The sequence below is a fragment of the Polypterus senegalus genome, chromosome 17 (genome assembly GCF_016835505.1).
Source record: "Polypterus senegalus isolate Bchr_013 chromosome 17, ASM1683550v1, whole genome shotgun sequence".
In the NCBI taxonomy this organism is placed as follows: Eukaryota; Metazoa; Chordata; class Cladistia; order Polypteriformes; family Polypteridae; genus Polypterus; species Polypterus senegalus.
Genome location: NC_053170.1, coordinates 97,417,666 through 97,435,072, shown reverse-complemented (window position 1 = coordinate 97,435,072; position 17,407 = coordinate 97,417,666). Strand labels below are relative to the sequence as shown.

Genomic DNA, 17,407 nt, shown 5'->3' with positions numbered 1-17,407 from the left:
TAACATGAGAACTATTTTAATGGTCCACATGTGACACATTTGAATGCACCTGTACTCACAGATCACTGGCTATGGTCACCTATAGGTACAAGACACTGTGAAGGTGGTCATACTGTACCTCACAATTACCCTGAAAGTCAAACTGATGATGGTTTTGAAAGAGAAACTAATGGGTAGGACCTAAATTAGGCCTGAAAACATATTTGTGAATACAATATTAATGCATTATTTCAGCTCATTCTGATAAAATATTTTTTTAGTACTTTGGAAACAGACCACACATCAACAGGATATCATATTTTAAAAATCATCTATTTGCTAAAATATTTTCTTCCAAGATGGAAAATGTATTTATATTGTGGCAGACGAGTGCTGTGCATTTGTGTAAAACAAATCCTTACAAAGAAACAATGCTGTAGAAAGTTGCATGCTGTCCTGTATACAAAGCTGGGCTACCAGAAAGCGTACCTGGACTGCCAGGTTTGCACAGCTTGTAGCCCAATGGACTACCATATCCATTTACAATCTGTTCACCCCTGAACATCTCTTCCACATTCTCTCTTATAATCATGTTCGTGAGCTTTCTGTGATTGTTAAAAACAAAGATGAGATGCTGTGCTTGAGAGTACATGCACCGAGTCGATAACGACTACACGGTTACTAATTATAAGAGGAAGAAAAATGTTTTGCTAAAATTTTCAGAACATAATCCATTATTTAACATTGTTGGACTATGCCATCTGCTGAAAGCTTGGCATCAGTATAAGCTACTGTTCAGTGTCAGCCTATGCACGTGCATAAGGAACTCTGTGCCTTCAAGGTAGCAAATACATCTACAACTTTCACTTTACTTCAACACACACCAGTAGACAGTACTACCTGACACACACTCTGCCCGCTGCGTGTCAGCACATCACAAATCAAGATCTTTTCATTTAACTGGAGAGGATTTCACTCACCTGTGTGAGAAGCTGCTCCTGGGTCATCTGGTTAATCCAACGAGTGTAGCGCTCAGTTGAACCTTCTGGTTCTCTTTTCACTAAGCAGCCAATAATCTGAAAAGAAAGAGTAAGAATTGTGGTTAAGGTCACAAAAGATTAAGTATGGTTCGGTGGCAAAAACCTTAGACTGGCTGCAAATTATGTCTTCTTCTGCAGCTAAACACACACTGGCTTTTCTGCTGCATCTTCTCAGCTTGCAGTATTAAAAAGACTTCTAGGTGCAGAGAAGAGTAAAAACTGGCAAGGTAAGTAACACTGCGGTACAACACCTGCTCAGCCTCGGGTAATGAAATGAGCCAAGAGAATTACTGGAACATGGCTACCTTCTGTTGAGAACTAATACAAAGCACACTTACAGTTGGAAGAAAAAGCATGTGAACCCTTTGGAATTGACTGGATTTCTGTATTTACAACCAATAAAAGGTAGTCTGATCTTAATCTAAGTCACAATTACAGACAAACGAGAGCTGTCTAAACAGCTGGACCTTTCATGTCTATACTGAGTACATTAAGTAATAATTCAGAGTGCAGGCTGGGAAAAGAAAGTGAGCCCTTGCTTTTAATAAATCAACCTTTTGAAGCAACGGCCTCCACCAAGCATTTCCTGTATTGGTTTGTCCAAAACTCATCCTCAATGTTGTGCCATTCCTCCCTTTCAATGTCTGAGTTGCCTTGACTGCACAACCCTCTTCAGGTCAGCCACAGCATCTCAGTCGGTTTGATGTTAGGACTCGAACTTGGCTATTCCAAACTACAAATCTTTCAGCCATTCTTTAGTGGATTTACTTGTGTGCTTTGGGTAATCATCTTCTTGAACCATCCCACCTCTTTTAAGCCTGTGGTCATGGACTGCAGCCCTTACATTCACCTGTAAAATGTCTTGATAAACCATTGAAGTCATTGTTCCTTTAATGATTGCATGAAATCCTGGCAGCAAAGCAGGCATAAACAATGATTTTCCTTCTAAAATGTTTTACAGTTAGGATCAGGTTTCAGTGCTGATGTGCCCAAAAGTTGCCTCATCTGTAAACAGAACATTTTCACACAAGCTGTTGTGGACCATCTGGGTGGTTTTGGGCAAACCTGTGACATGCTGTAATGTTTGTTGTTGGCAGTAGTGGTTTTCTTCAAGGCATCCATATCCATGGACACCATTCTTGTGTAGTGTTATGTTGAAACGTAGACACATGAACAAAGACTTTCACAGTTTATAGACTTTTCTGGCGGTCTACTGCTATTACCCTTCTCTTTCAGGGCTGCCTTTTGTGCTCTTAGGGAAATCTTTACAGGAGAGTTGCTACTGTCCTGAACTTTCTCCTGTAGTCAACCATTTTTTCTTTACCATGGATTGAGGAACACCCAAAGCCTTTTCTAGCTTCATGCACCTATAATACATCTTTCTAAGGTGCTGAGACCGTTGTTGTGTTCTTGAGAGGAACAGATTTGTCAGTAACCAGGCTTTGAGTGTCCTTATTTAAAGGTCCTGGGCAACTAACATTTGAAATCTCTTCTCCTTAATTCAAATACCCTTCTTCACTTAGCTTCAAGAGAAGTCATTAACACAAATATTCACTTTCTTTGCCAGTCTACAATGCGTACGATTACTCCAAGCACTCAAAGACATGAAAAGTACAACTGTGTGTATTCCTAATTTAGTCAGAATGGGTTTGTCTAGAATTGTGATTTAGATGAAGCTCACATTTTATAATTAATCCATGCAGAAATTCCAAATGGTTTAACTGTTGAAATGAAACACATGTCATCCTGCGCAGTCACTTTTTTCTCCCTCTTCCATTTGGTAAATGTTTCAAAACCTTCCATGCTGGCACCACTAGAATCCGGGTCAGTTTCTGACCACTTGTATGGTCCATTCCCACATCATGCATTGGCAAGTGTGGAGTTTACATGTCCTTCCTGCCTCCACATGCAATTTATGTAAGGCTTTATGCTTTTTTATTGGTCTTTATGAAAGTCAGATGAAGAATGCTGCTTTCACAAAAGGTTAAAAATTTAAAAACTGTCACTGCAAGAATACCAAGTTAATTTATTTTCAGTCTGTTTATATTCTGAACGGCACACACTGGCTCTCTCTTCTGATGGCTATTTATCACGCATACCATCTTAAAGAGAGCTTCAAATTGACAGAAGGCATCTTGTTCATAAGTATGTGCAGCTCATATTAGGAGATACATCTATTCTAACGGGAATTTTTACATTGTGTTTAATGTTTCTGTATAAATATATATGAAAGACTACATCAGCTGTCATGTGCATAATAAACTTCCCCCACAGTGACCAGCAGTACAGTACAAGACCCTCCAGGACATTGGCCTTAGTAATTCACACAACGCAGGACAGTCCCGTTTCCCAATAAGGTCCTGAGGCGGACAAAGACCAAAAAAAATAAAAAAATAAAAAAAAATAAAGTGCACTAATTTGGTTGCAAGAGAAGAAGAAACAGAATCCTCCTTCTAGTCGTGCCATTGTCTTTACTCTGCGGTGGCCTGTCTGCTGGCACGGATGCCCGTATCCCAGTAATTTGTCTTGTGATGGAATTTTGGATGACGTTTCAGAGAGAAATGCAAGACGTATGCTTTGCCAGAGTGAGCTGCAAGTGTGAAAAATTACTAGAACAGTCTGTGAATTGTTTTGCGACGGAGTAAGCAAAAAAGATAACCGATTATCACGGAATATATTAGTCACACACAGATGATAACAAACAGCCATAAACACCAGGAAAGGGAACAAAAAAAACACAATGGTGAAGTGGGGCGTGCCATTAGGGAGAACGTACAAAGATCTTCAAGAATATACAGCGCTCCAGACAGCATACAGTGGACTCGGAAAGCATTCAGACCCCTTCACTTTCTGCACACTTCATGGATTTTTAAATGGGTACATTTGCCATTTCCACTTATCAACCTTCTACACTCGATAAACAATAACGTTTCCAGAAAAGTTTAAAAATGTATTAAAAATCAGCTACTGAAATCCCCATTGCATAGAAGTAATCGAGCCTGTTGCGGTGTTGCTCAGCTCACTCGCGTTTGCTTTTATTCTCTCTGAGATGAGTCTGGAACTTGACCGGAGTCCACCTGTGGCAAACTGAAGAGACTGGACATGGTTTAGAAAGACACGTATACCAGCAATTCACAATGCATGTCACATCAAAAAGCAAGCTGTGAAGTCCAAGGAACTCTCTGTAGACCTCCATAATCAAACTGTGGCAAGGCACAGGTCACGGCAAGGGGATAAAATCATTTCTAAAGCTTTGAGTGTTCCCAGGAGCGCAGTGGCCTCAATAATTGAGAAATGGAAGAACCCATCAGATGGATAAGCATCTCATTACAACTCCATTGTTTATGGTAGAGTAGTTAGATGCAAGCCACTCAATTAAAGTCTGTGATTCACAGTCTATCAACACTCAAGTTATTTTAAAACAGAAACCACCATACTGTTCATTTTGATTATATTATGAGGGACGTTCAAAAAGTTTCCTCACTTTTATATTTTAATTGGAAACGGTGAAAGCGGGAAGAGCAGTAATTGGGCATTAAAAACTTGGTAAAATGCTGGGAAAATTGCATCGGAAATGAAAGTGACTGTGTAGAAAAAGTGATGTCATTTGTTTTGGAAATTCTTAATAAATAGAGTAAAAAAAAAAAAGTTGTGTTAACATTTTGAACGTCCCTCGTAGCAACTTCCTTCAGATGAAAGCATCAATAAAATAAATAAAATGAAATGCACAGTACAAGTCAAGAAAAGTTTGTAAATACATTCAAAAGCTTGCAAGAGACACAGTGGAGCACCGGCTGTGTAACGTTTAGTACACTAGGAAGTCGTCTTTCTCTTTTTAATCTCCTTCTTTTCCTATGGAGGGCCTCAGTCTAGCACTGGGCCAACAGGCAGCTCTAAGCCCACAATGCTTATGGCAGTCAGTTCCACTTTCTTTATATTTTCAATCCAGAGTAAACACCTTTGACAGCTTACCAAAAGAATGCAGCAATTGAGTGCAGAACACTTCATCATCTGTATCATGTGGACTGCCTTGGATTTAAAATCACTTGAAATGCCTTAACAATAATATCTGAAGTAACACTAGAGGGGACAGAATTGTGCAATGAAAAATCAGTTCTAAAACCCTAGAACACTATTCTCGTACCAAAACCGTTTCTGTTCAACTAAAGCAAACCTTTCAAACTTTTGTAAAAAGCAAACATGCTTTCACTTTTTCTTTGTCGGTTACGGAGTGTAGAGATAGATGGGCAAAAATGGCAAATGTATCCATTTAAAATGCAATCTGTAGCACCAAAAAGTGTGCAGAAAGTGAAGGGGTCTGAAATAAATATTTAGGAAACCATTTTAGGCCGGGCTCTCTAGTCGTATGGGTGGGAGTGGAGGGTTGAGTTTTTCACGGATTGTCTTCTCTGCATAATATTATATGCAAATTTATTTTCATTTGACCGAGTTACACTTCATCTCTTAAACACTTCATTGGCTGAATTTTCTCAGACTTCCACACCACACAGAGCAGAAGCCTGCTGCAGACTCGTGATGAAATGAACAAGCAAACACATTTTTAACACAAGCCGATCAACAAGGAGTCTCATAAACCATAAAACAAGTACAGTACAGTGCAGAATAGCTCATGAGTAAAGTGGAGCAACAGTAGCAGCTTACACTGAAATGTGATTCCTTTTTTATCACTACGTACTTAAAAAAAAAAAAAAAATGACTTGCATTCTTAAACAAAAGGGAAAGGAAAAAAAAACTTAAAGCAGACTAAAGGGCATTTCACTGTGCACAAATTATTTAGTCTGAAAAATTTGTCAGATAAAATACACCTACTATATCAACTGCACACATGTTTGCTTGGACCAGGCTCAGTTTTTCTTTTTTTTTATATTTTTTACGTGGCCACAGACAATTTATAAGTTAAAGTGAGCATTTTGCCCATGAACGAGTGTGGAAAATAGGCTCTGGGGTATCTATAAACTAAAACAATTAGTTAACAAGTCAGAAAATGACACCGATTATGATGAACATCATACAATTATGGCATAACAGAGAAAGGCCTTGGTAAAGACCTATAAACTAGATCTGGGTCTTCCTCAGTATGCCTACCTTAGGCAGCCTCACACCAAACTCTAGTGGCCTGCTTCAGCCTACACTGGCCTAAAAGGGATTTTGGCTTCAAAAGTTCAAAATATATTGTAAATGTCCCAAAAATTACAAAAAATACACAAAAATGTACCTGTAGAGAGTGGAAGCGCATAATCTCTGGCAGGATGAGACAAGTCCAGAACAAAATCTTTATAAAACATGTACCAGAAATTCAAGAAAGAAACAAACTGTTAAGTGTGGCAGCAGAGTTTGCCTGAAAAGGCATCCCACAGCAAACAAATTTTAAAGAAAAATTCAATATCCGAGAAGCAAGAAAAATCCTGAAACCAGAAAATCGATCCAATTAAGCACTGTGACAGAAAGGTAGGATAGGCTGGCATCCTGGTTGGGTCAGTTGAACAGCTACAGGGCTTTGGGGCCCTCATAATGGACGCAGAACATCGGTGGATGGTGGCCCACAAGACATAATGGAAGGACAGAGGGAGCTTGCCTTACTGGGGTATTTTCTCCCACAACACACCCTAGAGACAGAATGCCTCTGCTGGGATTCCTGTGTATACACCCACAAGGTTGCCTGGCAGTTGTAACTCCAATGGGCAGCCCTACTGGGTTCCTTGGGTGTGTGATGGTGTAGGTTGGCTCCACACTCCCAGTTGCTCTAGGCAGCCTCTTGAACTCGCTACCGCTGACAATGTACCCGAGCGATGAGCCTAGCAAATGAGGACATAACACACAAACATAGTAAGGGGTAGGTGCAAAGTACCTTGGTGCTTTCATTAAGCAATCAATTTAAGTGTCCAAATAAACAGTGCAATGCAAAAAAACTTCAACAAATAAATAACTTGATAAAAATGAGTGTCCGACTCCATGGAGGTTAAAATCGAATAAATATCCTTAAAAACAAGGTTAAAAAACACAGGCAGGAAACTATCCTTTACAATTCAAAGCCCTGGTGACATCTCTCCGTCTTACCCTGATCGGGCCCCACTGCATGGACAGATGTCCATCCAACAGGCGCAGACAATGTTTTATTCTGGCCCATATCTCAGCCAACAATCCCATAGCATTCTGGTGTTCCATAAGGAGTCGCCGATATGCTGTCCTCCTAGCGAGAGCACCCCCGAGCATAATGGCCACTCAACAAGAGCGATATCTCGGTACCCTCCTGAGCGTCGTCCACACGCTCCTTTCTGAGGCTCACCTTCTCGTCTGCCTGCTTCCTCCCATCTCACCCATTCTCTCGCTCACTCCTGCCTGCTGCTCTCAGTTCCTCTCATTAACCTTCCTTCTCTTTCTTTACTCTCCCTTTTATTTCTCTTTAATTTTCTTGTGCCAACTCCAGCTTATATGCCTCCATATCTGCACACCAAAGAAAGCTAATGAACCAATTGAGATGGACCGAACATTCGCATGCAGATGGGTCTCACCCCAAAAACCTCACCAACCTCCCGTAGCTGCGCGAGCACAAACACCTATGGAGATCAAACCGGCCAGTCAATTATTTATTTATTTAGAAACAGGCCACTAATTGCTGATCTGCGGGACCCGATATTCCACAGGGTGCTGCTGAGGAGAGCTGCTGGGAGAAGACTTCTCTACTTTAAAAAGGAAAAGAAGCATGATTCTCCAGAGTGATAAATGTAAAAACTCCAGCTGGAGGTAGAGACAAGTTCACCAAAAATCTTTAAAAAATTGAAGATTTACTAACAAAATAATAGAAAAAAACAAAATGCTCAATACACCAAAGAGGATTTGCCTACAAATACCGAGTATGTTTAACTACAAATCAGAATCTTTTAAACACTTGCAGAAAGTAATGAAAATCACTGAAAGAGCAATAAACAAAAGGAGAACCTTCAAACACATTCATTGAATGGGGAGGGACTGCATTTCCCATGAGCCTTCAGGGCTGGGGATTACCTCTAAACAGTGATAGACAGGTGGCCCTGCCTCTTGGGGAACCACCCACAAAAAAACGAAGGACATTAGAGAACAAATCTAAGCATGCACAAACTCAATTATAAGCAAAACTTACAAAAAATGCTTATTTTTATTATTTGTCTTGATTTTGTGTAACAGTCCTAACATAAATGATTGTGATAAATAAATCGAAAACAAACAAAGAAAAGACATTTAAACATAAGCCAGGGAGGAACCCTGGCTAACACACAACAGTAGCAGTTCATCAGTATTTATATTCGGGGTCCTGCCAGGACAGGCTTTCTTTCACCACGGCTCTCTAATTATTGTGCATGTTGACCAGGTGACTCCAGAAGGCGCTCTGCTCCGGTGGCCTTGTAGCAGTACAGGACCACACCTAAACCCTGGCATGTTCACATTGTATGGACTAAACAATATTTAAACTACTTTTAGCTTCCATGTGACAGATGTCTACCCTGGAAGATGTTAATTTAGCATTTGTATACAAAACTTAGCCAAAACATGGAAGGAAAAAAAAAAAACACAACGGTGAAGGCCATCTTGCTCAAGTCACCAAGAGGGCAATGTATAATTGTTCTCAGCTAGCTGGGAAAGAACATAAGGTTGCCCCAGCTGCCAAGCCACAACAACTGCAGCCAGCTCAAAGAATGATGAGGCCTGACTGGAGAAAACACACACATGCTTAAATAAAAGGTCATCCCTCACTGGGGTTTTATACACGCCAATTAAAGTAACAGTGGACACCACAAACTAATGATCACCTTAAAAAAAAAAAACTTAAGAATCAAAACTACAAGTTCAACTGCAGTATCAAGGATGCAGCTTAGCAACAAGAAGACATTTAAACTTTGGCTTGGCAGGAAAATGTAGGCTACAACAGTGAAAGGCCTGAAGAAGCCATAAACTGCGAACAAACCCGCAAGGCTATAAGAGGAGCTGGTAATTTCACTTCCAAGAAATTTCACTGAGTAAGAGGACAAAGATGACCACAATGGCGAAACAGAAAGCAGTGGCACCACCAAAGCCAGTCCATCTGGCCTTCACAAATTCTGAACCGTTGTAAGAAATAATTTTCACGAAACCCATCGAAGCAAGCACATATTCAACAAGTTAGCAGACTGTTTGCATGGCGTAATATTCGGATGGTTTCAAAGTATTGAAATGCATTTTGAAATGCTCTAGTCACTTCATCAAAGAAGTTATCATACGTCTGTTTACCACATATTTTTGAAAAAGCTGAGTCCCATTCAAAAACAACAGTGTTAACAGAATGTAATTAATAGAATGTAATGAGTGGCATAAGATGTAAAGCACATATACAGTGCATGTAAAATTTTGGAGAGGTTCATTCAACTTTGCACCCATTTTAAATTTGATGTTACTAGGGGCTTCGCCCCCCGCTCAATTTGCTTGCTAACCCCCCCCGGCCTGCGCTACTCACCAGTCACTTCACGTCTCTGACACTCGCGTATGTGGATTTCACTTTCACCAAAAAACAAATCTTTTAATTTTCGTGGAAACGCCTCTTCATTGGGAACAAACACTACTTTTCCCTGATGGCAACACGAATTAGGTGATCTACAAGTCTCCGACTTAAAGTTTAAAGCTGAACAATATCTACATACTTCTGTCATATCACCTATGTCCATATATTCAATCTCTTTTCGCTGTTCCGTTATTTCACCGATTAATAATTTCCATTTTGCTAATGCGAGCTTTACTATCAGTTTTTTGAGACTTTCGAATTTCAGTACTTTCATAATCTCTAACCTGTTCTGAATGTGTATCGCGCCAATGTTTTTGAACCTTTTTACGACATTCTACTTTGTCTTCTACACTTTCACCTTTTATTTCTGACTCCGCTTGGAGCTGAGAGTGTAGGAACTGTGTCTGACAATAGCATTCACACGAATGAGAAGTTATTGGACCATGGGCGTAGTTGTCAATGTTTGAGAGGAGGGCGGGACTTGGCAAAATCTCTTGGCAAAAACTCTAGTCATGGGAGTTGAAATTACCTCCACGAAAGTCTTGTCCCAGGATTTCCTTTTATAATAGAAATATTTATTTTGCACAGCCACCATCATTGACACCGCAAGGAACTTGAGTCACATGCTCTGTGACATGTTCTTTAAGATTGGGCTGTACATCAGTATTTGTCCAAACTTTGTTTCAATAAAGGGAAAAAAATAACTGTGCAACACTCTGGTCCAATCTTTGTGCAGTCACAAGGATAAGTGTTAAAAAAAACAACACTTTAGCAGCATCTTATAGCCTCGAGTGTTTGTTTGCAGTTTGTGACTTCTTCAGGCCGGTCACTGTTGTAGCTTATCAGCTTCCTTGAAACCCTGACCTGGATGAAAGAGTTAAGATAATGGATAAACAGATGTCTACTGTCTTTAAAAGCTGCTCTCAATTTTTGAAATGTGCTATATAAATCATTTCCTATTAGGATTATTCTTTTTTAAAAAAGAAGGCCACTGTGGTCTTCAGTTTAAATTCTTTAAGCAGAAAAAAAAAAAAAACCACCACAAAGAAAACAGGATTTTTAATTTTGCTTGCATTACCTACTAAGAAAAGCGCACACAACAGAGGGCCTGTTGGAAGAACACATCCCATCAGCCTCACATGTTAGTTCGGGTTTATGCCAGAACTGCCAAGTACATTTACTCGGTCCTGTCATGCCCATTCAAAATCAATATTTAGCTTCCTGCTTCATCCTGAAATTATTCGGTGGTCAGAATGCAGTGGAGCTTTCCCGAGTCAAAGAGGGGAATTTAAGAGCAACAAAGGCTTCCATTACATCAAGATCTGCTTCTCTAAAAATGCGTCCGAGTCAAGGGCGCACAGCACACCTTCTGTTACACAGAAAAGGTAAATCTCATCGGTCAGATCATCTTCATGATTAAACACTCAAACTCAACTGGGTGTCATGTAAGCAAAATACAATGGAAATTAAAAAATCATCTCTTACATTATTGTGAAACTAACTTAACCACCAAACATACCAAAATCTATGTATAACAAATGGCGATTACAACAATTTAAATGTTCATGCAGGTATATAAAACCGTTGCTTTATTTACATACTTACACACTATTTAGTTTGCATAAATGCACATATCAGGATTTTAGCTTGTACTGGGAATATGATATACTAGAAGAATTGCAGAACAAAGTCTTATAAAATATAAATATCTAGAAACAAAATAATAGCTGATGGCCTAGAAATTGCTAGAATTTCCAATAACAGTGGGAAGGGGAGGATATATGAAATTGCACTGCTGATTGGACAAATGTCGTGAATAATACTTTAAAAAGAATAAAAAAAAGGGTGCAGCAACACATCCTGCTGGTCTTCCTAATGTGTCCAAAGTGCTGCTTTGTTATAAGTGATCAAGGTATCCAGCCTTTAAACCTTCTCTATAAACCAGGTCAGCTGGACACAACTGGACAGACCAAACTTAAGCCTCAGAGAGAAAAAAGACTTGCCCATGTAGTTGTATCCAGGACACTGATTTGATTAAATAAGATTAAAAGTCAAGTCGGATGCTATTTTCACTAATGTCTAAGACAATGGTCCACCAATGATTGTTTTAAAAGTGTTATCATGTAGGTTCCTGAGCTAACATTTGGCCACAAGATAAAAGAGACTAACTGTCAGGGGCACGAGCCCCTAATGAAATTCACACACACGATTCTGACAATACAAGTTCTGGCTCTCACAAAAGAAAAGGCTGTCTCCGTGCCAGGGCCAAGAAGGAAATAGCAGTGAGAAACAACAGCCCCTAATCAAAGTCAAGGGTCACAGGGATCACAGTGTGACGAGTTTAGGTAAGTGGCAGGGACACTGACAACCAGAAGGAAGTTTCCAGTTTAAAACACGACAGAAAGGGAATATTCTCTCTGCAATGTATGGACAAAATCAAAGAACAAACAACAGCAGGGGTACCTGGAGCTGCCAGAGAAACCCCATGACATATAATCTTTGGGTTTCCTAAGAGAATTCCTGTTTATTTTTCTTCAGAAAAACAGTAACTAAGGAGTAGCGGAATGCGAGGGGTACAATTTTATTTTCTGTAGCTTCTATGAACATTTTTAATAATAATGGAGGTAATGCAGTTGACAATTTTGTATAAAATTCCAGTGGGTAGACTTCTGGGCCTGCAGCCTTCCCACTTTGTAGTGAATTTATGGCATCCTGTAATTTTGAAAGAGTCAGAGGTTTATTAAGCTCTTCCATACTAAGAATATTGTGCTGTGGTGTTTGTCTTTTATCAAAAAACTCCTTAGTATGTGTCTCATCTTCTTTACATTGGGTGAAATATAAGGACTTAAAGCACTCCTTAAACATCTAAATTATTTTATGTTTCCAAGTTTTGTTTCATCAGAGTATTACTGACCCCAAAAGCATTCCTGGGGTTTAAGCTGGGGTATAAAGCTGGTATAGTACAGTTGTGTGATTAGTAGACAAGGAGTTAAGAGGAGAACACAGAGAGATGAAGGCAAAAGTGGATCGGCCAGTCCATAGGGCTGATTTTGTGTACAGGCATGCTGGGAGAGACATTTGTTATTGTTTGCTCATTATTGTTATTTCCTGGAAGATGGACTTTTCATTCATTTGTTTGAACTTTAGTCCTATTAGATTAGATTAACTTTATTAATCCCAAGAGCAAATTTAGATGCACAGAGCAACAGAAACATAAAAAACAATGATACAGACTCATAGGACAAATCAATCTTTCTATATAATACTCGGCTGTCTGTTTTTCTGTCCAGGATTTTAAATCACTTGTACCTCGCAAACCATTTGACCTATTGACCCTAAATTTAGTACACATATACTATGTGACGTCTACTACCGGCTTTCGGGGTGATGATTAACCTCCAAGGCTATTCTTCTTTTTTATTTTTATTTTATTTTATTGTAGAATCAACACTTGGCAGCGACCAGCAGGGCGGGCTGCATTCTCATCCCGACCACCTTCGCCGTCACCTTCCCTACCTCTTCATATCTTAAATCATTCTTGAGGCAGACTAAAGCCTTAAGTGCCAGCTTAAGTGAAAAATGAAAGCAAATGTACTAAGTAATTGCAACACAAACACTGACTTCATCAGTTTTAATGCAAAAAGATGCCGACAAAAGAAGAGTAGAAGCGGGACACTAGGGTGGAGAAAAGAAGAGCTGCTCAGGAAGCACATCAACCTCTGAGCAAATGAATGCAAAATGTACACAGAAAAAATAGGAAAACTACAAGTCAAGTGTATTCACTGCACTGTAATCATGAGGTGCGCCATTACTGGTTAATAAATAATGTATACAGTGCAGAAGTTGCAAAAAGGAACTTAAAGGGTATCAGCATTTAGTTTGGGGTTTCAGGAGGAAGCGCTGAATTGCCCGATAGCAGCAGGCAGAAAAGACCCCAGGAGGAGCTCCTTAGCACATGGAGGAATCAATTACTTGGGTTCAGGGACATCCACATTCACAAAGCAACCTAATCTGTACAAGTGAAACGATGGCCAAAAAAAAAAAAAAGCTATTTGGTGGCATGTGAGATTATCTGCAGACTGTCATCTTAAAGTGGACTATGCCATGCAGACAATTTTCACATTTGCAGAATGAATGGTCTGACATGTGATGAGCTGACAGACAGGACTGGTTTCAGTCCTTTGACTCCTTCTTGCTTTGGAAAAACTCCAAGAAAAATTAAGTTTACTAGAAAGATCAAAACAGTGTAATGAAATTAAAAGCTGCCACCGTCCCAGCAGCTGAATCATCTGTTTATGAAGATGACTACAAGACATAACAGGTAATTAAATTAAGAACATCTTAAGCCATTTCAAAATAAGTGCCACCTGTCTAATTATACTGCATCTTTACTGTAAGACAGTGATGTCATTCATGCAAGAATCACAACAATGGCAGCTACTTTCTGGCCCTCTGAGTCGTGCAGTATCTCCACCTATTTCCTGCAAGTGCTTCTTTGGTCGAGGTGACAAATGAGTAGACAGGCAGTATTTTTAATCACTTTAATGAGGGTGGAACACTATGTGACTAATAATAAAGTCACAGTGAGTTTAAAGAGTAACATGGCAGTTTCATTATGGTGGCACAGTGTTGCTCAATGCATGGAGTTTGCATGTTCTCCCCATGTCCATATTGGTTTCCTGTCATTGTCCAAAGACATGGGGGTTATGTGGACTGATGTTGCTAAACTGACCCTAGTGTGTGCATACAGCGGTGTGCGTTTGCCCTGTGATGGACTGGTGTTCTTTGCCTGCACTCAATGTTTGTTGGAATAGGCTCCAGCTGCGTCTCCCAACTTGGATAAGCAGCTTGAGAAATTAGATGGATGGATTACAGTTTATCTAAAATATATTTATGTACTGTGAATAACAACAAACATCCATCCACATTTAAAACTTTATTTTTTCCCAACAGAGCAGAAAAACCTTGTCTGATACCAATTTGCATTAGGCAGGAAATCAGGTTTTGGCTTTGGATGGTCCACTGTAATTAATTTCAAACAAAGGTAAGGAAAAATAACACAGTGTATCTACGAAGCAAAACACCAAAGAGGGAAAAAAGTGGGATCTAAAACAAATGTCCCTTTGATAATACATTGTAGTAAATATTCAACTTGGATTTCAAGGCTGTGGAGTGATCCAAAAGCTGAAAATAGGAGAGTAACATTTGGGGTCTCACAAACTGACATAGGATTAGCAGTCTACTCAGGTATTCCAGAGTAACATTTTAACAAAAGCAGGATTCTGAAACTGCTGTATTATGAGATGCAGTCTCAAACATAACTAAAAGGTGTGAGGCCTACAAAAGAAGCTGCAAAAGCAAACCTCTCACTAGCCAGCATAAACGAGGCTCACCCAGTCCAGCTTACTCCAAACTACAGCAGTAGGCTTCAGGCCTAGCAGGCCACAAACAAGGAGAGCTGGCAAAAGAACTAAAAATGTGCCAGAATAAAGCAAAAGCCTGACAAGGAGGAGGATTACCATTAGCCTCTGGCTTGTGCACAAATGTCACACATAATCATCATTCCTTTTGTGTTGTGTGCTGGATGATAAGAGTTTATAATGGAGAATCCACTTTGACGGGTCTTGGGCTACTTTTTTTATTTATTTGGGCGTTTAATTTTTATTTTGTTACTACTATCTTTCGTTCTCGCAACATATAGTTATGTGTCATGTGACCATGAACGTAGTTTGAATGATGTATGTGGAAGTTCCACTATTAATACGTTCATCTCTCACTGAATAAATTCTACATAATAGCCTTCTAGGAGGAGGCCCCACACTAGGTTTTGTTTCAGTTTTCAACTTTCGTCTGTTCATGTCTTACGACTTGACCTTCCTTGTGTTTTGTTTGCAGTTCATTATGATCCTTTTCATTCTGACCTTTGCCTGTGACTCATTACGAGTCTACCTGATTTGACATCTTCTGATCTCCCTGCATCTTGCAAGAACTTCTGTCCTTACAACGCAAGGGAGAACAAAGGATCTTAATAAAGGATTTTTCCACAGAAAATGAAAAATATAGCAAAATACTCAAAAGAACAAAAAAGAAGCAAAAAGGCAAATATACAGCAAACAAGTCTCAATGTCCTTCTGATCTTAGTCTGTTCTGCTCTGGCTTAAACAGCTGAAGAGGGCTTTAGGAGTGGTGACACCAGGGTGGCCCCCAACCTCCTGATGTTTTATCCACAATACACAAGGAATAGTGGTGGATTTAAAGTAAAAGGACATAACTACAAACATGGACAAAAACATAAAATACACATAAATACAGACTTGCACATTATATTGTGAAACAGTGAGGTAAAATGACCTTAGAGGTGAGCAGCAGCAGCAGCGTTTAACCAGATGTATTTTGTGAATTAATTTGTTGTTAGCCAACGGAGGGCAGAAGAACAGCAGTGCAATCTAAAGCCGAAAACGTTCTCTGTATGTGAGACTGCATTGTATTGATCGTTGTGAGGCAAAAAAGAGATCAGGAAATGCAAAACACATCCAAATTGTGATCAAAAAGGTAGGTGACAGTCATAACCAGAAAGACAAAGAGATCGGCCACTGAAGCTGAAGAGTAAACCAAAAAAAAAAAATTAAAGTCAAGGACGTAAAAAGACTCAAAACCTCCCCAACACTTGGAAAGGTAACTAAGGTAGGGTTTTTAGAGAATTTGTTAAGAATATCCAGTTAGAAGTCGAGCAAAATGACACATTTTATTGGCTAACTAAAAAGATTACTCAAGCCCCTTCTTCAGGCAAGATGTAATTACCTCAAAAGCTTGCATACTCTATTCTTTTTAGTTAGCTGATAAAAGGCGTCATTTTGCTCGACTTCTCACTACATTCATTATGGCTAACACGGTACAACACCCTAGTACTTAAGAATATCCATAAAAGGAAACTGAGTGAAGCAAGTGAAACCATTTTATAGCATCAATTTCGTAGATGTTACTAATGTGACTCCTTAGAATGTCACGTAAACAATGAAATGGAGACCTAAATTAAAATAAACTTCTGAAATCAAAGTCCAATTAAATTGTAATCAGAAAAAATGGAATATTTGGCACTAAAAAAAAAAACTATTTAGACTAAAACTACATACGTAATAACTCAAATGACATTACACTGTGGAGCCGGTTTGCTAATGACAGGGAAATATTTTAAATGAGTCCAAACTTAGAAATATGTGTGGTATCACAACACTGTCATTCTTTAAATGTCATTCTTAGGCTCACTTACTTCACGGATACTCAAGAGAAATCTCACAGAAATGCAGTTTCGGCACAAGAAACATTACTGAATATTAAACTATATTTACTGTTGCCCTGTAGCGTCTTTTGATCAGTTGTTCCACAGTGACTTTACACAAAAATTAAAATAAAAAGCAGCAGTAGGTGCTCTCAGAGTCTGCGTGAAGTCTTCACATTCTTTTCATGCCCGTTTTGTTTTTTTTGTTGGGTATTTCAGTATTCCTTCCACATCCCAAAGACGCCCTTTTAAGTTTAACGCATTGTTGGGCAACCGGTGTGAGTGCGCCGCGGAATTTTCTAGGGGCGCCATGAAAACTTTTGTAAAATATTTAAAATTGCTAGTGTTTTTGAACTTTTGGTTGATTAAAAAGTTAATGTTTAAAAAATATATTTTATGTTGGAAAAACAGATAACAGAACACTTACGGAAATGAAGTCTAAGAAACAAAAAAGACTTCAAATGATCGACAAGGAAATGCGCGTCTGTCTTTCGAAAACTGATCCTTGCATCAATCTCATATGTGCTGAAAAACAATCTCAACGTTCACATTAATTAAATTTAAGATTTATGCTTT

General features: G+C 39.2%; 1 protein-coding gene across 1 annotated transcript in view; it reads right to left on the bottom strand.

The window, feature by feature from the left end:
- Nucleotides 1-17,407, bottom strand: part of LOC120517632 (UDP-GlcNAc:betaGal beta-1,3-N-acetylglucosaminyltransferase-like protein 1) — a 152,421-nt gene that overhangs the window by 54,389 nt on the left and 80,625 nt on the right. Inside the window, exon 6 of the mRNA XM_039740053.1 lies at nucleotides 960-1,055. Within this exon, the coding sequence (XP_039595987.1) occupies nucleotides 960-1,055 (96 nt within the window). The remainder of the gene's footprint in view (nucleotides 1-959; nucleotides 1,056-17,407) is intronic.